We start from the raw sequence: 21,116 nt of genomic DNA, 5'->3' as shown, positions 1-21,116 counted from the left end.
AGGAGTGGGAGCAGCTCCGAGCAGCGCAGGAGCAGCGCAATGAACACCCTGAAAGCAAACAGGGAGGGAAGGCGGCCGGCTCGGCCACGCCAGCTGCTGGGCCGGGAGTGGCGAGGTGGTGCCAGGTCCTCCCCGGGGCAGGGCTGCTGTGCCCACCCGGCGGTGACGGGCCTGCGTGGGGCTTGGCACCTCTCCCCGCCACCCCTGGCCGCTGACTTCAAGGTATGGGGAGCCAACGGAGCGAAACGCAAGCTGCAGGACGGGGTGTAGCCTTTGTAATCGCAGCAGGCTCGCCCTTTTTGTCCCACACATGAAAAGCTCGGCATGACGATGGTGGGGCTGTCCCAGCGGCCAGGTGCTGTCCCTGTCGAGGGACACCAGGGCTGAGGTGTAAGGGCTAGGGCTGCTCTGCCGAGGAGTAGCCCAGGGCTGGCCCCGGGTTTGGGGTGTTAGCATCTTGTGGGGACAGCTCAGGGCAGGGCAAGTGACAGGGTATTTTACCTGGGGAAAGGGTTTTAACACACTGTGCCTCGTAGGATTTCTCTGTGTGTTGTAATAAAGGATTTTAAACCCAAATACACACATACTTGACACTGAGTTCTGGGTTTCATGACCTTGCTCATCTCTTGTTGTGTTTCTTCTGCTGCCCAGCATCTACCTGCCACATCACATCTCACGTTAGACAGCAAAAAACTGTCCTGGAGAGGAGGTCAGTTCATGCACCATGGATGCTCTGAAGAAATAACGGCAGGGTTCAGAGCCAGACAGGCATGGGTACTCCTCCATGCGTGGAATGGCAAGAGATGCTGCCCTGGGAACAAATTACAATTCCTGTAACACGAAACACAGCCCTGAGTACAAACACCAGTCAGCCTCCCTTTGCTTTAATTGGCCCTTTGGTCGACCACTCGAGCTTGCTGCCAAGGGATGATTAATGGAGAGCAATTAGGTGAAACAGAATTAATTCCTTTCTGTTCTGCTATTTGTCACAGCAGCGCTGTGAGGAAAGCTTTCTTTTTCACAGCATATATTCCCATGTTTATTCCCCATAATTGCACCCATTGTTGATGTCTGCAGGCTCCCTCCTGAGACCAAGTTCCCATTGTCCAAATGTATGGATGCTGTCCAGACGTGTGAGAAGAGGCAGGCCTTGTGCTCCAAACGTGGCAGTCATCTGACCGAACTTTAGGTCTGCAGAACAGACTCCAAACTGCTCACCTCGGCTTTCTCTACAGTCAGTACAGAAGAGCAGTGCCTCCAGGAAGTGATTCACTGTGTCCTCATCCATAAGATCTCTCTGGAGATGACCACGTCTTTCATTTCCCTTTAGGTGAAGCCTCATGGACTAGCTGAGGGTAGTTGCTCAGCTATTAAATGTGTATAGTCATGTGAGATGGATCCCAGCTAAGGGACAAAGGCAGGAGAAGGTCATAAGTGCCAACGTGAACCTCAGAGATGTGATGTACCCAACATCCTACATTCAGCCAGTGGTAAAAAAAAACAGGAATGCACCTCATCCCCAACATCTCTGTGTGGGGCAAGGCATGTTCTCACACTCCAGACTAATGTGAAAGCCGGGGAAGGAGACATTCAGCATCTTGGATACACAGCCTCCACACCTGCTAGAGCCCAAGGGGAGTGACCGCATATCACCTCAGGGAGTTCCCACTTTTCAGAGTTCAGCTGCAATCAGAAATATGTGGGCTGAGCTCTGATGGGTGCTCTTTGTGCTGTAGGGGAATTCATAAAGTTTCTGTCCTAAGTGAATGCTCTGGTATGTTAATAAGGGATGTTTCACACTGCAGCCTTTCCCTCAGAGGGCAGGGACAACTTTCCCCTCTCCTCACTGTGCTCAAGTCCTGACACCGCAGGAAAGTTCACGTCTCTGAGGTCTCAGCCCTGGTATCAAACCTGGCTGAAAGTGGCCTGAAGAGATGGAGCCTGGAGAAAGCAGTTGGGAAAAAGAGGAGTGAGCAGAAAATGCTAACAAAATATTTCAGTTCTCTGTTATATACAAAACTTTGTATCTAGCTAGCCACACTCAAGAGTTTTACAAGAAAAAGGACTTCTAGCAGTTTTGCTCTTTTACCATGAAATTCCCTTTTGAAACCAGTGAGAAGTGCTTTTCTCCCCAGAGACAACTCTTGTTATTGCTGCTGCTTGGTGCTGTCTGCAGATCCTCAGGGACTGTAATAGGTGGGAAGAAAGTGAAACATGGGTCTTGGTCTCATGCACAAGAATATTTGCATCCTATATAGGATAGGATGCTGCAATAAATCATGAAATTATGTTAGGAAAAGAGTGAACTAAATAAATTGATAGCATCTCTGGCCCAGTCCCTTCATTTATTGGTTTCAGGATAGGGAAAATTATATGTATTAGATTTATATATAGTAGGGACTATTAAACTGCATTGTGCTCCTTGCTGTGTAGATATGCAATTTCAAGATATTTCCTGCCCTGCAGGAACAATATACATATTAGGTATAAGGCAATGGGGAGATAAGAGAGAAAGGGGAAATGCTGTAGAAGTGGTTTGACCTCTGTGTTTTTGAAAGGTGGGTATGGCTGGGAGGCTTGACACAAAGGGGTTACCCTGATACAAATAAAAGAACAATTACACCTATTTGGTCCTGGCCTCTTTGCTGGGGATAACTGCAGGGATGCCAAGCAAAGCAATTATTTGTGAGGTATTCCACTGGGGACAGGCACCAAAATATTCAGATACCTCAGGATACAGGCAGACAAACAGCCAATGTAGAAGGGCTTTGGTCCTCAGACATGCTGGTGCACTGAGAAAAAGCAGAGTAGGTGTTAACACTGGGAAGGTAGGCAAACACAGATGATAAGAGGCTTTGACACCAGGCTTTGTACATTTTAACTTGACAAGCTATTGCAATGAACATACTGTGACACTGAAGCAACGTAAGAGCAGGGCTTGTGACAGCCCTGAGCAATGAAGTCCTTTCTCCAGGGCTGCACTGTCAGGGGGACAGCAAGTTTCCAGCCCCCCGGCCCTCTCCCAGCAGGGCTGATAGGGCAGGGCTGTCCTTGCCCTGCAAAGTGGATGCCTGCACAGGTGTAAAGGCACTGCCAGCTGAAAGAGAGCTGTCAGAGCAAATGCAATTAATTCCTGACAGGCCAGCTCTGGAAACCATTAGGCTCATGTGGTCTGCAGATATCTCTCTACGAGCCACAGGATGAGGCAGGCTTTCAAACCGGCAGTGTAGCAACATCAGCGATGCATAGGCTAGCAATGTATGCTAAAGCTGAAAGCTTTTTTCTTCCCCAAGCACCATCACTAAACGTCTGCTCCTGGAACACCTGGAGCTTTATCTGTCACCCTCAGCCTTGGCTCTAAAGCCTGAAGAGAATGTGAGTACCAGCTCAACTGCTTCTGCCCACAGATATCATTTACACCACTAGCTATAGATGAGGATCACTGGCAGCGAGGATGTCAGCAGCTCTTGGAGCCCATAGGCAAGTGCTCTGTGAAATCCCACCAGCCCATGGCTAGGAGTGGAGTCTAGAGAGGTGGGATTTTGCTTTACTTTTGCTCCAGAGGTGACACCTTTGTTCCTGTTCTCCAGAGCTTTGGGCTGATGAGACTTTTCTCACCATCTTCTTGTGGCACAGACATGGTGCTGGAACAGGTGTTTCTGTCATTTCCTTTCCCACCATCATTGCTATCAGGTCAGACTTCCTTGAATTGTCTCTTCTTCATTGAGAAGGCAGAGGGTCTAGTTTGTTTTTCTGTGGTCTTAACTGACAGAGAGTCCTATTTTCTCTCTCTCAGGCTGTAATTCAAGGAGTAGGAGACATAAAGGGAACCCAAAAGGCCTGCTGTAGGAAACTATTAGGTCCACTTCTCCCTGGCATCCTGCATAGCTTCGTGCTACAGCTCTGACTCTCAGCCCCCGCTTTTTAACATCTGGCGTGTGCTTTTCTTAGTCACACTTACGTAATTCCTTCCCCATCAACACCAGGTGGACCCTGGTCATTCAGGATTTAAAGTTGGTTGTACAAATGACAGCAACCTGATTAAGTCTTTCATAACCCTGTCATGGGTAAACCTCATGCCCTGTCATGAGTTTAGCATCGCAGGGCTTATCCATAGCCTTTGACCTGACTTATCCGAAGTTTTCCAGTGCTGTTGACTGCTAGCTAAGCCCCTTCACTGTCATCTGTTTTTCTCTAAGGGACTCTTTTAGGCTAGATGATTTAATTTTGTGCTCCTTCTCCAGGGGTTTGAGAGGCATGACTGGTTTTGCCTTAGTCCCTTTATAGCTCTCCTTACATTTGCAACAATTTATGGATACATATTATGTAGACTGAGGTGCCATCTGTGAAACCGGGCAGCTCTCCGACCTTCCTTCTTCCTCTGACTTTGTATGAAGTTATATAAAACATCTTTGTTCTGCCTCTGAGATTAGTCTCATTTAAAATTGCTTGGCGCCCTCTGAACTTGTGCATTGATTTGAATCCAAATGTCACAGCCACAGTCACATGAAACCACACTATTTCTTATACTTTCCATTCCTTTGGCTCAATGCAGAGCGTGGACTTCTGCCTGGTGGCTTGCAGCCTGGCAGAGTTTGCATATGCTCCTGCACGCGTCTTTGCTAACTTGGGACATTACAATGCTCCACCTACAGCTGAGACCAGACAAACTGAGCCCAGCTTGGGGCTATTATTTTTTTTAGGACTTTTCCTTCAGCTTTCAGCAGTAAGGCCCTACAGGCTCTCTCTGGCCTGCCCTCTGGAGAGGGGCCAGAGCATCCTTCTCTCTCTTTCATTTCCAGAGGGAGAAGAGAGCAAAGGGAGGGGAGGTCAGGAAGGTCGTGCAGGGTTTTAGGGGTTGTGCTGGGACTGCAAGCCAGGCCTGAAGACTAGACTGCCCTACTAAATGTCACGACCATCCCGGTGAAAACTGCTGCAGAGCAATGAGAAAAAGGCTACTGGAAATCAAGGGGAGGGACATCAATGAGTGCCCTTTGGAAATCCTGCTCTGGGCTTAGTCAAGAAAAAATGTACCTTGGAGGAATTGCAAGACATCAAGATCTCATCCAGAGGAGGAAGTCAAAATTACAGTGGGCGCTCATTATCATTTTGCACAGCAGCAAGAGGCGAGAGGCCACAGCCAGGCTGTTTTCTCCATGCTGTGTAAGAGCAAAAGGGCCTTGTCCTGAGGAGCTGCCTGTCCCAAATGCTGCTTTAGGACTCAGCCATGCTCACACTGCGTGCAGCTCTGCCACCACTGCCCGCTGCCTGGCTATGAAATGCTGACACACAGCAGACATCCCCTGGGGCTGACTTGTTCCCCCGTGTAGCCCATGGTGCATGGGGGTCCCTGATGCTCACGGCATCCCAGGGCCAGGCATCATCTCTGCCTTCCCTGACCATGTCTGTCCCCTTTCTGCCCAGCATCGCTACTCCCCTCCATTGCACACCCAGAAAAAAACATGAAACACATCTTTTTTTGTGCTTTGGTGAGTAATGACAGCGTTATCTGTGCTGGCAGCTGAAATGTCATTGTTAGACAGCCATCTGAGTGCTTTACCAAGACAAACAGGCACAGCTTTCCGAGCTGCTCTTCCAGGCTTTTGTCAGAGCTGAGCCAACGCTGCTTCATTAATTCGCTACTTTGGAAAGGGGTCATTTTACAAACAAAAGGGTGCTTTTAAGATTAGTTTTATTCTTTTTCTTTGGACTGTGAAACACCAAGTGGCAGTGTGGGAGAGGAGCCAAGCTACAGCATCTCTTCAAACCCCATGAGTCAGAGGAAAGCCCTACAGGAGCTCAAATTTTCCTGGGAGAATGGTTATAAGAGCTCCCACTGTTTCCACTGTTTTTTTTTTTTTTTTGTTTGTTATTATTATTTTATTTGGGGGGGCTAGAGGGGGGATTATGGTTTACAGAGGCTTTCATCAGCATGTGTTTCAGCAGCTTGACTGGGAGGCAGGCTTAATTCTTTTCTCACTAGGAGGACCCCGAGCTGAATTTCCTATTCTTCAGCTTTCTCCCTTAGGCAGTAAGCTAAAATGTAATTTTACCATTAACATAGAAAAGGTGGAAAAATAAGGCAAGATAAAAAATAAAATTAATCCTAAACCGCAGCAAACATTTCAGTGTTTGCTTAAAAACCACCCAGTAGAAAGGAGTGAGCAGGAAATTCTGAAACCTCAGAAACTTCAGTCACAAGCTCTTTTATTATTTCCTGCAAAAAGCCACCGGTGGGTAAGAATTTATTTTTTTTTCCCATTATTTTCAGAACTATGGGCTGCACGAAGCGAAGGAAGGCGAAAGCATCTCCGAGCGCCCCTGGCTGGGGTGGAGGCAGCCAGGTGCTGCGAGGACTTGGAGGCAGCTTCGCCACACGGAGGCAGCTTCGGCTCAGGAGAGGAAGGCGAGAGCTTCTGCAGGCTGCTGGGTTAGCTCCTGCCTTTGCTGTTTTCCTTCTACAGGCTTGAGCTCCACACATAGTCCTGTTGTCTTGGCTGGAGCTAGCCCTGCTGGAGCTGATGTGTCTGCACTGCAGCCCTGCGAGGCTCTGCGGGGCTCCAGCAGCCCAGGCAGCCTTACTGTAAAGCTGCCTGCCCCTGTCTGCCCCACTGCTTTCCACCTCTCTTCATCTGTCTATGGGATCTGAGAGTGGGAGGCAGGCCAATGTGCCCCACAGCTTGGCTGGAAGCAGTTATGTACCCTCAAATCAAAGCCAAACCAAACGCCACCTCCTTATCTCAGGTCTCAGGAGGCTTCTGCCTTTTTTATAGCATGGACTGTATTTGGAGGGGGGGATATTGTGGTTGCTGGCTCAAGAGAGTTTCATTTTTGCCCCCATTTCTGTCTGTCTCTGTGAGTAGGAGCTTCCTTTTGGCAGCTACAACTCCTGGAAATAAGAGAGTCCCTGCACCACCGCAGTAGGGAGCTAGCCAGTCCATTTCCCACTAACAGACCGCATCTACCATGTATGATTAAAACCACTCCTCCAGTGAGAAAGGGAGAATGGGGAACCTGTTGCAAATATTCTTCTCAGAGGAACACTGAATTGCAGCCAAAATAGCTGAGTCCTGCTGCTACCTGCCCGTCCGGGGCAAGAAAGTGTGGGCAGAGGAGCAGGAGAAGGGGTAGAGGTGGCTGAGGGTGGCTGGGGTGAGGATACCCCAGATTCCAAAGGTCTTTCTGTGGTGTTGCTTTTAATTTCACTGAATTTTCCAGGCTAGGAAATAACTACCCTGAATGGTGCCCTGGGGTCGCAATGAGAATTTCAATATCCCAGTGGGGCCACCAAGGATTAACCTCTCCAGGTCTCACCAAGAGGATCCCCAGGGAGTAAAGCTTCACTGAACTTTGTGGTGGCAATCTCAGAACACTCAGGGGAGCAGGATGCTTGGTGGCAGAGCCTTCTGGACCTAGTGTTGTAGCATCTCCCAGACAGCAGTCGCCCGGCTGCTTTCCTCACTCACCACAGGGAACAGCCTGAAGACTTCAGTGGCTGACCCAGCTGAGAAACATTGGGAAGGTGCAAAACCCCTCCTTGACACAAAAGCGTTCAGCAGGAGCATCTCACAAAGTGTGTCAATCTCACAACAAAGCTTGCTCCAGCTCTTTGAGGCAGGGATCACACCGTGCAGGCATTGCCGTCACTGCTCTTCTGCCTCGTGGATGTCATTTGAGGTATTCAGGTACAGCGTGATCAAGTAGGTAATGCACGAGGCTGAGAGGCAAGAAACTTGGATTCTTGTCCTTGAGGTGCTTCTAACCTGCTGTGTGGCTGAAGGTGAATCATGTCACATCTTTGTGTCCCCTTTTGCTCTTAGGACAGCCTTGTGCTGTCCTGGCTGCTTCAGTCTGGGATTGTCTCCCCTCCTCACAGCACCTGCTGCAGGGAAGGACCCAGATTGTTTGCAGGTATTACACCGTTTGATGAGCTCTGCAGGTGGATGGTCACCAGCACAAAGACCTCAAGGGGACCGTTCCTTGAGGAGCAGAAGGAGATAGAGCTGGTGACACTCCTGCAGGGAACCTCTGCCCCTGCGAGGAGGGAGCATCATGCCCCACACATCATTTCTGGGCAGCTACCTGAGTCAGCCTCCAGCCTCCCACTCACCCTGTGTATTTTGGCACTGTCCGGGCTGGCACACTGCGTCCCTCTGTCCCAGCAAAGGGATGAGTACGGGACAGAGGCAGGTGAAGGCCAAGGTGGGAGGACCACAGCGGTTATGCTGGCTAATCACCAAGTCAAGCACGGGTTTGGTTCAGTTTCTGTACTGAAAAATTGGCATTGGGGTTAAACTGTACGCACATGGTCCTTGAGTTTTGTAGCAGCCATGCTGCTCCTCGCTGTGAGACCCTGCAGCAGAAGCGGGATAATCTCTCTTTCGTCATCTGTACTTTGAATGCTATTATTGAGAAGCATTTTTGCAATCCTCTTTACACAAAAAATTGGGCAAGCACTGAGTACATCCCCTGTGCTCCCCAGCTGCTTTCACAGAAAAGTGTTTCCAGCCAACAAGGGCAGGAATCAGGTGTACAGAGAAAACAGAGAGAAAATAAAAATCACATACAAAGCTATTCCTTATCAAAGTTTCATTAAAATAGTCCAAAAAAAAAAATTACTTTGCACAGCCTTTCCCCACCAGAGATAGGAAAAGCAAACAAATAAAATCAGGCCCATGGCAACTTGCCACAGTTCCCACAGAACTGGGGAAAATTGGTTTACTACCGTGCAGGAACCTGCCTGACCCATCAGCAGATCTGTACCCCTTCCCTCTTCCCTTCGTGTTTACTCTTGAAAAAGCCACCGAGTACTTTGTGTGCAGCAGAAGGGAGAGCAGAGCCCAAAGGTCTGGCAGGAGATAGGCAGATTTCAGCCCCTGGTGCCGTGACTCTGCCACCAGTTATTACAGGTACTTTGACTAAGCAAGGAAAACAAAACAGAACATAAAAAGTGGCTAACTAATATTTGGAGCCTACCCACTATTTTTGAAAATTGATCAAATTGTCCAAGACTTATTGATTTTGAAGAGTCAACAGCGGGCTCCTGAATGTGCTGTGCAATGGGGCAGTGCCCAGCAGCGCCGTGGCTGGGGTCAGGTTTGCCAGGTGTGATGCTTCACTGACATAGGGATACTAAAACAGTATTTCCCGTCGGCGATGCAGGGTGAGCCAAGTTAAACTGGCCAAGTTACGCTCAGACATCTCTATTTCCATCACAAGCTGTAGACAAGCCCTTGGAGAGAAGCATGTGAGCTGTTACATGGATCAAACTGAACCCAAGACAGACGGCTGTGCGGGGATTTCCCAAGTTAGCTGTTGTACCTGGACCTTTGTGTTCCGCAGCCTCTGATGGCTGTGCCTTCAGTGATTTCATTTCATCTCTTTCTGTACCAGTTAACACTTTCAGTCTCCACAGCATCTTATGGCAGTGCCTTCTGCAGTTTATATACGAGGAAGTGCACTTCCTTTTAGCTACGTTTTCTGCATGGCAATTTTACTGGGATCCTGCTGATTGTGGCAAAACAGCGAGTAAGGACTTGGGGCTCATCTTCATCATTTTGCCTTTACTCTCACCATCCCAGTGGTCACTCTTCCAGCACAAAATGCCTTGGTCTCCCCAGGCACTTGGCTGCTCTGCAGAGATTTTCCTCGATGTCTCACAAACACTCTTCCTTCCAGCATGATGAGTGCCTGCTACCCCTGCAGCAACCACTGCCCCTGCTGATAAAGCAATATTCCTTGTCTCCTTTTGGTCAGGTCCTCCCACACAGGCTTCCTCTTTTTCTCTTTTCATCCTGTCCTTCTTGCAATTTGTTCTCTCCTCTTGGTGCCTTGTCCAGACCTCATGTGATCTTCCCTTACCAAAGGAAAAGAGAGAGGGAAGCATTATGAGTGTAGAGAAGCATTATGGGTGTAGAGATTTGCAGTTACCAACTTAAACCCACAGGTTGTGCAGATGGCTTGTGGCCTGCTTCCCATTCAGGGTACTTTTAGTCTCAAAGAAAGAAACCCTCAAATTTAGTACCAAATGACACATAACCATGTGCAGGCTGTCTGAGTTAACCCAATACAGATTTACAGTCTGCAGAGGTCAGAAGTGCAAGCTCCACCTACAAAGATCTCTACAAAGATCTCAGCACTGCCTGTGGGCCAAGTCTGTGAGCAGCACAACCCATTATCGTCTATTCATGGTGACTTCTTTCTCCATAAATCCCATACTAACCTCACAGGAGACAGAGAGACATCCTTCTAGTATGTCTGGCCCCGCTGTCTTGCCAATCAATTGAAATTTGAGCTTGGAAAAAAGCATGTTTTTCTATTCAACACCTAATTACTCACTCTTGGTTTTAAGATCAGCGTTCCCCTACTAGGGTTAAAATTTCCAAAACAAAATTGCTAGCATTTACATAAGGAAGCAGGGGCAGCAACAACACCCACAAGTTTTCGTGGGGTGGCACATTGCTCCCCGACTTGCATATCAGAAGAGAAAGGCTGGCTGGCAATGGGGTTTCATTTCAATGGCACAAGATGGGCGAGAAGCAAGGCTGCACGTGGAGCAGGGACCACAGTACCAGTGGGAGAGGGTTTTCAGCCGCTCTGTGCTCCCTCTCTGGAGAAGGCAGCTGTGACCATGAATAACAAACAGGAAAAACAGAGGCAGGTTTTGAAGAGAAATGAGGGCAGCGCAGGGGGGATGGGAGCTCAGGCCAGCTTATGTAAGGGTGGGTATAAAACGGAGACATGAGTCCTCTCCTGAGATCAGGAGGAGTGGAGCAAAAGGACGGGAACCTCTTCCTTGGACAGAGGCTTTGAGAGGTCTGTGTTTATTTATACCTTTATTGTGGCAATTGCAAAATGAGATTTGTGAGGCAATGGGTGCAGGCCTTGGGCTTTCTTTGTACAGGCAATGTTTTGGGGAAGCATCTTGCTTTTACTTGCTTGATTTCCTAGCTGTTGGAAAGTTTTTCACCTATTTTTTTCCCAGTGCAATTTTTCTGGCACAGCTCTCTTTGGGGAAAAAAATCTGTGGACACCACAGCTGAAAAGCACGATAGAGATTCTCCTCTTGCTGAAGTCTAGATCTATCCTCAAGCATATGTTCATTCCTAAAACCATGGCAACCCAACAGAAAAAAAAAAAAAAAAAAAAAAAAAGCCCACATATAGTAATTGGAATAACGCTTGTGCACTCTACCTTAAAATGATTCAGAAGTAGAATGTAAAACTGAGTGTAATTAAGTCATAATAGGGCAAAATATGTTCCCATGTGTCGCAATGTATGTTCTTTATAGTCCAAAATCTCCTCCTTTATTAGAAACTGAAAAGATAAATGACAAAGGTCTAAGAAATACTCTAGTGTATAATGCATCTTAGTAGGGAAATATTAATTGAATGAGCATAATTAGGTGAGGTTTGTCTGAGCTTTGAACTGGGGCATAAACAAGAGGTGAAATCAAAGGCTCTACTACCAGTGGGAGTTTCTGCTCAGCTGCCTCCTGCCCCCACTCTTCCATAGGGCAGCATCCCCTGTGGCCAGAGATTTGGGGCTCGTGCCTACAGACATCAAGAGGAGACCACGGTGCACTGCAGGAGCCACAGAGTGCCTGCTTCTATTGCCTGGATCCATGGCCAGGCTCCGTGCATTTCATAGCCGTCTGGAGATGGTGCAGATGCTCAGGGATTGTTCTGCTGCCAGATGCTTCTCAGATTGAGATGCCCCAGCAGCAAGAGGAGAAAACACCTTAAATATTTCAAGCTGATTGCTTGGGCCTCATTACATGACAGCATGTCATACGGCCCTATGCTCAGGACTCATTACAGCTAAAGTAGTCAAATTGTTCAAATGAAAAGCAGTGCTGCAGAGATGTATTTCCATCCCTCTGTCAGTGTGCTCATCCCAGCAGGGCTTGACTGTCTCTACCAGCACCATCAGCTCCACCAGCTCCAACAGCCCAGGTGCACCCACAACATTGTTCTGCCTTGGCTCCTGGCTCACTCCTTAAAGCCCCCATGTAACCGGGCACCACAGCACAGACCAACTGCATCATCCCCGGTTTAACTGGCTATTTGTTTGCTTAAAGAGGAAGAAGGGGCATGCCAAAGCTGAAGGACCACTCCAAAAGCAGCAGAAAGATCTTTGAATCCCACTGCTCTTTCTAAATAGGACTTGGGAAGTTGAGAGTAGAAGGGGTGAATTATCTGTCAGCTGGATCTGGTGACCTAATCCATCTAGTTTTCATCTTCCCCACCACATTTTGCTTTTAAGAGTAAAACAAGCAAACTTTTGATCTTCTGGATAGGTCAAGAGTGTAAAAAATGGTAAAAATTGACATGCCACTCACTGATGGGTACACAAACCACAAGTCAGAGCTTAAAGGCAACTTACCCAACAGGAAAAAATCTGGTCTGACTGTGCACCAAATGCAGGCACAAGGAAACCTGCATTTCCTCGAGTCCAGCACAAAACGAGCAGAGTTATTTTCAGGTCCTATAATCAGTTCTCCTACAAAATGAAGTGCCTGTGTCCATCTCAGTAAATGTGTAACTGCAGGCTGCACAAATGCGCTGGGTCGGGTTAAAGGTTGTGTATTGATCTCTGGAGTTTTCTGTGCACCCAGTGATAAATCATGCTCCAGTTTTATCAGGCCCTATCTGGTCTGAACTAACTTTTTTTGGCCTCCCAGCCCGTGATGTAAAGTAGCTTTGTGCAATGCCACTGGAGACTTTTAGAAAGGCCCCTCCTCTGGGAAAGGCATAAATGCCCCAAACATCACCACGTACAGCTCCCGGAGCAAGAAGGTGCCACAAGGAGCCTGCCCCAGAGGAGACATCGTCCACGGGGGGACACCGGCGCGGACAGAGGCTAGTAAGCACACTCAATGCATCTGCTCTGAATGCCAATTTTTCAGCTCAAGTTTTCCTGCTTTTCTGAAAGGCTCTGGGCTGACTTCTTTAGGGAACTAAATCATGTTTGCTTCACCACTGACCAGGCCTGGTGTAAGTGTTAGCAGTGAGGACTCTCTTCTTGCTCTTTCCGCCCTTGAGGGTCAGCATGGTGGCTGAGGGGAGAAGCAAGTTTTGGGCACCAGTGGGGCTGGGGAGCTTGCTGCCAGCAGTGGCTGCTGTGAGGCACATAAGAGGGTGAACAGAGTTGCAACTAACAAGATACAGCTATTAGTGTAAAAATACAGCTCTGATTAACAGCATTTTTGGCAAATTATAAGCATTATTCATACAGAAGTGTAATTTCTGACTCACTTGGATTTTAGATATGCAAATCCAAAGATGTAGATTACAAATCCAAAGAAGGCACAACAGAGCTATTAGTTATCAAAAACTGGATACAGGAAAAGTGAGAATTATAAACACAGTTTGTCAGTGTGTTTGCGTATACATGTGGATGTTCATAAATACATGCATGTATGTGTGTCTATGCCTTTTGCATTCCCATATGCACCAGGTCCTTTGTTCCGAAACACTGGCAACATCAATGTTCAAGAAATTTCTCTATTTCTAGTCAAGAAAAACAAGAGCAGCAGGAGGTCTTTTACCACAGGAGAACTGTTCGCACAGAAGAGAAAACCAGAGTTTATCCCTTCTAACTCTGTATTCAAATAATGAAGGTGCTATGAAAATAAGCTCTTGGTTTCCGTGTTAGCACATTTTTGTAAGGGAGCCCTGAGTGTGTTTGCCTAGAAGCTAGAAAGAATGTTTGCACTGGGCTATGGAAACACAAAATGCTTCGTTAGTGCCAGATATTATGCTGACTAGACATACAAAGTAAGAGAGTTCAGCAGTGGGACCTTAAGAGACCTGGTTTCCAAACCCACTTCCCCCGTAACAGCAGGCAAATCGCTTAACTCGTCCATGTGTCAGCAAGATTTAGTGCAGCAATTTGCAGAGATAGCTCTGACTAGGTCCCGGGAGCAATATAGCTGCATTATTATAATGTTTTGCCAGAACTAGCACAGTCTAGCTCGCAAGCCTAACTCATTGCAGAGCACTACCATGTTGCTTCTAGTACTCAATCTTCAGGATATCGCAGTTGGTAATGTAGTCAAATCCATGCTTGGCACATCCCCACCTGCTGCCATGAAACTGTTGGCCATTTCATCCCGTCCTTTTCAGGGAGCAGGCAGCCCAGCTGGCACTATACACTACAATTCCTGTCCTTGTAACTCCAATGCAGTATGGGCACCTCACCATATGAATACAAGAAACAGTATTTACAACAGGCTGATCGGTCTTCCTTCCTCTCCACTTTTTCTTTCAGCAGACACTGTGGAAGTGGTTTCCGACATGAACCTCGCAGCAGACCTTCTCTGCTTGCTCCTCTGCCTCACTGTGGTGGCTTGTGACCGGGTCTATGTCCATCCTTTCAGTTTGTTTTCTTTCAACAAGAGTACCTGTGAGGATATGGAAAACCTGGCCCAAGAGGGAAGGAAAACATTTGTCCCTGCCTCCATCGAGTCCCAAACCACACCTGCTTATGAAGATGACCTGAAGGACAAAGTCAAGCTGGACACCCCGAACCTGAGTGGCCGTGGGAGGCAGAAACTGAGCTACCTGAAGGACTTTGTGTATGTCCTGGGTGTGCGGTTTTACAGTGAGCTGAGGGAAGCACGTCGAGGCCAAAATGTCCTCCTGTCCCCAACCAGTCTCTATGGCTCCTTGGTGTCTTTCTACCTGGGTGCATCCAACCAGACGGCCACTGATTTGCAGGGTTTGCTGGGATTTGTTCCCCCCTCTGGAGATCCTGACTGCACCTCTAGGGTGGATGGGCACAAGGTTCTTGCAAGCCTGAGGACTATTGAAAGCCTCATCAAAAACAAGGATGAAGAGCTGCTCTTTTCCAAGACACTCTGCCTCTTCTCTGCCCCTGGCATACCCTTATCTGAACAGTTCGTTCATGATTTGTTCCCCTCAGCTGATGCTTTCTACACCCGAGCTGTGGACTTTACAAACCCAAGTGAGGCAACAAAGCAAATAAACACCTTTGTGGAGGCCAAAAGCGAGGGCCGAAGCAAATGCTTACTGACAGACCTTGACCCATCCACTGATCTGCTGTTTGCAGTGGATGTCCGCTTGGCAGGTAAGGGTGAGCAAGCACTTGTGTTGGAGGCAGGCTGGGTGGACAGGTAGCAGCCCTGCTCCTGGGAAGGAGGCAAGGTCAAACAGCAAGGGGGAACAGCTCAGATGAGAACCTGAAGCACAGCCCCATGCAGTGTCCCATTCCCAGGGTCCTGCCTGCACGCTGCCTCCCCTCACTCAGCTACAAGCCAGCAAGGGCAATGGAGAGGAGGTTGAGGGAGATGGCCTCAGGGAAAGTTTCCTTGACCAGGAAACTATGGGTTAGAAAAGGTGTGGTGAGATGAATAATAGAGTACCAACTTGATTTCTTACCACAAAAGAACTAAAAGTCATGAGGGGTTTCTGGCAAAAATCATCAGGATGTAGATTTAAAGCAAGCATAAGCAATACTTTTCCATAGTCTGGAGGCAATTCCTAGGTCAGAAAGTAAGCTACCAGTTAATGAAACTGGAAGAGTTTCCAGACTCTTCCAGTCTGGAAGAGTGGAAGCTGGAAGTAAAACAATCCTTTAATTACCTAGGGTTGTTCCCAGAAATACTACTGCACCAGAGCCAGTACACCAGAGTGTACTTGCTTTTCAGCATCCTAGTGCCTGAATGTAATACTGGAGATGGCACACCTTAGGGCAGTTTTTATACTGGTGACTGTATTTCAATAAATTTGCAGTGAGATTTAAGTTTTCTACTGATAAAGGGTGGAGCTCAGATGTGCATTAAATGCTTTTGTGCCTTTATCTTCCCACTTGCAAACTGGATTTCCAGTTTGCTTTGCTTTTTGTGGGTGCTGTCAGAAGATACTCCATAATGCAGTCATTGGTCATAGGCAACATTGGTTCACAAGGCAAAGGTTCTCTTATCACACTTAATTTCATTTTATGACAAGGTCACTTTTCTGGTTGATCAAGGGAAGCCAGTCAATGTAATCTTTTTGGATTTCAGTGAAGCATTCAATATGGTTTCTCACAGTATCCTTCTGAACAAAATGTCCAGCTTTCAGCTAGACAAAAACATAATGCAATGGGTGAGCAATTGGCTGATGGTTTGGACTCAGAGAGTTATAGTAAATGAGGTTACATCAGGCTGGTGGCCAGTCACTTATTAGGTTCTGCTGGGCTCCATTTTAGGGCCAGTTCTCTTCAAGGTTTTCGTAAATAACATGGATGTAGGACTAGAAGGTGTTTTGAGTAAGTTTGCAGATGTTAGTAAATTGTGAGGAGCTGTTGACTTTGTTGGGGGTGGAGGGGCCTTGAAGAGAGAGGTCTTGACAAGCTTGAGAGCTGGACAATTACTAACAATACGAAGTTTAACAAGAACAAATGCTGGATTCTGCACCTGGGATGGAGCAACCCATACTGGGGGATGAGAGGCTGGAGAGCAGCCCCACAGAAAGGGATCTGGAGGTTCTGGTCAAAAGCAAGTTGAACATGAATCAATGGTGTGCCCTGGCAGCCCAAAGGACCAGCTGTATCCTGGGGTGCATCAGGTATGGCATTGCCAGGCTGGTTGAGGGAAGTGATTGTCCTGCTCTGCTCTGTGCTGGTGTGGCTTCACCATGAGCACTGTGTGCAGTTTTGGACACCACGGTATAAAAAGGACATAAAACTGTCAGAGAGTGCCCAAGGGAGGACTACAAAGACGGTGAAAGGCCTAGAGGGGATGATGCCTGAGGAACCCCTGAGGTGCCTTGGTTTGCTCAGCCCCGAGCAGAGCAGGCTGAGGGGAGGCCTCATGGCAGCTGCAGCTCCCTCACGAGGGGAGCGGAGGGGCAGGCGCTGAGCTCTGCTCTCTGGGGACAGCGATAGGACCGGAGGGAACGGCATGGAGCTGGGACAGGGGAGGGTCAGGCTGGGGGTTAGGGAAAGGATCTGCACCCAGAGGGTGGTCAGGCACTGGGACAGGTCCCCAGGGCAGTGGTCATGGCGCGGAGCATGCTGGAGTTCAAGAAGTGTCTGGGCAACGCTCTCAGACACATGAGTTGATTTTTGGGTGGTCGTGTGTGGAGCCTGGAGTTGGACTCAGTGATCCTCGAGGGTCTCTTCCAGCTCAGGATATGCTAAGATTCTATGAACAGGTCTCTCCCATGTCCTAAGAACAACACTGTTGTAAAACCAGATGTGAATAGTCATCTTAAGACTTCTAACTTCTCTTGGAGCCTTTTCAGGGGATTACACACCTAGTTGCATGTTAGAGGGCAGAGGAATCCAGACCCTCAGCAGCAGATGGCCATGGGGAGCCATTGCAAACCCAGTGGGGTTGATTTGCTGTGGTTCATGGCTGTCCCAGTATTAATAGACTCAGCCCCAAAGAGAACACCAGAGCTTTGAAATTTTGTGTAATCAGATCCAAATGCACTATTGTAAATTAGTAAATAATTTAAATGGTACTGCTGAAGAAGCAGTCTGGTTTATTTGCCAGATCAGATTTGTTTTGTTTTTCTCCCTACTGGCAGCATTTAACAAATCTGCATACAACTAAATTGTGACGTGCAGCACTCTTGTTTCAGATAGCAAACTTTCTGCATCCAAATTCATGTTTAATGTTCCAGAGGCAATTAGCTTCCTGGCACTTTGAGTCAACTCTTTATGGGAGCTCGTTTTACTTAACAGGAACATAAAAACTGCCTGGAGCTAATCCAAGGTCTGTGCCCTCACATGTCCACCCTGCCAGAGGGCAGTGCTGCTTCACAGAAATGATAGGAGCCATCAGTAAGGAGCCTACTGCCTCACCTGCTGCCTTGCAGGCAGTTAGATACTGCTTCCTCTATCTGTGACATTCCTTATGTCCTTCCCAAGACTATTTAAAAAGTTATTATCCCAGCTTGATACATTTATCTCTCTGAATGATTATTTTTTTTCCTTTTGTTTTATTCTGTTACACTCTGGACATCTGCTGTCCTGTAAGTTCCACAGATTACACAGGCAAAGTGTCTCCTTTCTGCTTTTAGCTTCCATCCCTCATTCTTATGAGATAAGAAAAAAAAAAAAACAGTGAACAACTCTTTACTTTTTATTTTATTTTATTGTATTTTATTTTGCTTATACCTTTCACATCTCCTACCCGCTGCTGCTTTTTGTTGAATTTACACTAAGTGGAAGTGCCTAAATCTGCTTTTTATACAAGGTGATTTAGGAGACAAGTGTTCCTATGTACACCTTATTATGTACTAAATGTGTTAGGATCCAGCATTTCCCTGGATTTATTGGAGAATAGACTATTTAGCAGTACAGCTATGCCAGCTCCTATTTTATACTGATATTACTTTAATGAAGGCATTCCTTTCTTTACCAGAATGTATAAATCTGTTTTCCTAATTCCCCTTTCCACAAAACAGCAATTTCAAGACTACTGATCTTTGCCCTTCTCACTGATGGCAGTAGTTTCTTTAATGTCAACAGGATTATCTGCCTAACTGGGCAGCAGCACTGATCTATGGCAATGAGCAGATAACATGTTGAAATGCAAAGCTGCACAGAAGCAGCAGGAGGTGAGAGCAAGGCTTCCCATACTTTTGAACTGGGTAAGAAATTTATATCAAGGTTTAGCAAGTGTTCAGGTATGTCCCTCTTGACCTCCTAGGCTCAATCAACCCTTTGGTGTTGTGCTTGCTACTTTCCCCGTTGCTTTGGTTCTCAAGAAGGCTAAAGGTAAGACCCCAGGGTGAGCTTGTACCACCTTCCCTTGCACCAGCCCCCTGGCTGCCTCAGCAGCCAGCTCCAGCTGTGTGAGGGCACTCCTGCAGCTGGCCCTGCCAGATATGGTCCCAAACAAGCAATCCTAGCACATGGTCGTCACAGCTGCTCATGGGATGGCGAGGAAATCCAGACCCTCCGCATCAGACCCATCAGCCACCCAGGAACCACCTTGGCAGCTTGGGAGGGAGCAGGTAACTGAGCAAGCAGAAATTTCTACCAAATTTGTGGCATTTCCTGGTCACACAGCTAGTAGAAACATAGCAGGTCACAGTCCTGATGATTTTTCAGACTCTGTTCTGTAAATCTGCACTGCCTTTGCCTGATGCTACCAGAAGGCATATTAAAGACAGGATACGTATTTTTACAGTAGCTAAATGTGATTTTACACATACTGCCCTTATCTAATGTGGTGTGCTGTTTTTAAACAAACAATATACCAGTTAAGGGGCAGAGGGGAGGAAGGATGAAAGGGCAGATTCAACTTCTTTCTTGATCTGTTTTTCAGTGAAAGCTAAGAAAGCCTCCCTGCTAAAAGAGCCTCAGGAGTTCTGGGTCGATTCGAACACAGTGATCTCGGTCCCCATGCTGTCAGTAACTGGGATTTTCAAGTACAAGACTGATGCCAGTGAGACTTTTTCTGTGATTGAAGTCCCTGTCAGCAAGAACGCTCTTCTGGTGCTGCTGCAGCCCATCAATGGCAACGACCTGGACAAAGTAGAGTCCAAGCTCCCTTTGCAGTCTGTGGCCTGGCTCCAGGATCTGTCCCCAAGGTACAGCTTGAACACACATGTGCCCTCCCATAGGAATTAGTGGGAGAGGGTGCACAGTGCAGCCCTGCCTGCTCCCTGCTTTCCTACAGGGGTCGGATCCTGTCAGGGAGGGTGTAACAACTAGTGCAGAGATTCACAGAAACACAGGCATGACACAGTATTAGTAGAAGAAATGTCCACTGGCTGCCCAAAGACTGCCTAAACACCATGCTTTGATACCAGAGGACATACTCTCATCTCTCCCTCCCTCTTCTCCTCTCTCTTTTTCAGAGAAATTAAATTAACCTTGCCAGAATTAAAAATAGAAGACAGCTCTGAATTACAGGAACTTCTTGCAGATATGAAACTGCCTGCATTGCTGGGGAAGGGGGCAGATCTCAGTAAAATAAGTGACACCAATCTAACTGTTGGGAAGGTATGGTATATATCACTGGTGTTAAGCAAAAAATGCTTTCTGTTCAGCTTTAGCCTGTTTAACTGTAAAATTTGACCTAAAACAAAACAGTATGAGCAATGAGGGATACTTGATCAGCAGCAGACATTCAAGATGACTGAATGGTACTGAATCCTCTTTCAATTAGGAGAACAGGTTTGCTCTACAGCATATAAATTTCATCATTACAGTAGAGGATGTGACACAAGCACCAGGTTTGAGGTCTGGGCACACTAGGTTCTGTGCACACAAATTAGCCTCCATACCAACAGCTTGAACAACTCAAAGCAACAAAACTGGACTGAATGATACAGGCTGCAGTACACAGAATCATAGAACGACGTGGGTTGGAAGGGACCTTAAAGATCAGCCATGGGCAGGGATACCACCCACTAGATCAGGTTGGCCAAGGCCCCATCCAACCTGGCCTTGAACATCTCCAGGGACGGGGCATCCACAGCTTCTCTGGCAGTTATTGGGCTGTTCCCTTGACCACTTCTGGGACTGCTCCCAGAAACTGCAAAAACAGAACCAAGCATGGCACATTGTCTCACCTGAAGACAGGTTCAACCATTCAGGTCCCAAGGGAAAGAAAGAGGGGATCTTAAAGGGGAGGGCTATCTTCCATTAAAAGGCAGCAAATTATGTTCTAAAAGTGTAATTTCAGTGCCTTTGACTTTTTTTCTTTTTGGAAGATGTCCTACGTTTGAAGTTTTGTCAGGATGATGGGTACTGGGATTTCATACAGCCCAAGTGTACAAGCTGCTGTAGAGACTTTTCATGTTATGGAACAAGTGCATCAAGGGTTTATTTGAACATGCATGGAGTCTATCCTGGGTTGGCTACAGCTGATCTAACTCAACTGATTACTTCATGTGCTTTTTCATCTACTTAAGCTCTCACTATCATGACTCCGATTACTTTTATCTTTTCCTTTACAGATCATTAATAAAGCCTTTTTCAAACTGACAAACGATGAAACAGATCCACCAGAAGACCCCACAGCACAGAAGGAAGATTCGGGACCACTCGAAGTAACACTGAACAAGCCATTCCTTTTAGCTGTTTTTGAAGAGAAGTCAAGGGCAATGCTTTTCCTTGGCAGAATAACAAACCCACTGCAGAGTGTTTAA

The 21,116-nt window shown here is 47.2% G+C and overlaps 1 protein-coding gene across 1 annotated transcript; it reads left to right on the top strand.

Annotated features, from left to right (window-relative positions):
- Window positions 1-14,297: 14,297 nt before the first annotated feature.
- On the top strand, window positions 14,298-21,116 carry AGT (angiotensinogen; the record flags this gene model as incomplete). Its single annotated transcript, XM_084283509.1, has 4 exons — window positions 14,298-15,090; window positions 19,286-19,550; window positions 19,821-19,965; window positions 20,925-21,116. 4 exons carry the CDS (start codon window positions 14,298-14,300, stop codon window positions 21,114-21,116), a joined length of 1,395 nt encoding a protein of 464 aa, XP_084139635.1.

The sequence above is a fragment of the Netta rufina genome (genome assembly GCF_964035555.1).
Source record: "Netta rufina genome assembly, chromosome: 3".
NCBI lineage: Eukaryota > Metazoa > Chordata > Aves > Anseriformes > Anatidae > Netta > Netta rufina.
Note: the sequence above shows the minus strand (reverse complement) of the source record. Positions and strands in the feature narration are given on the sequence as shown.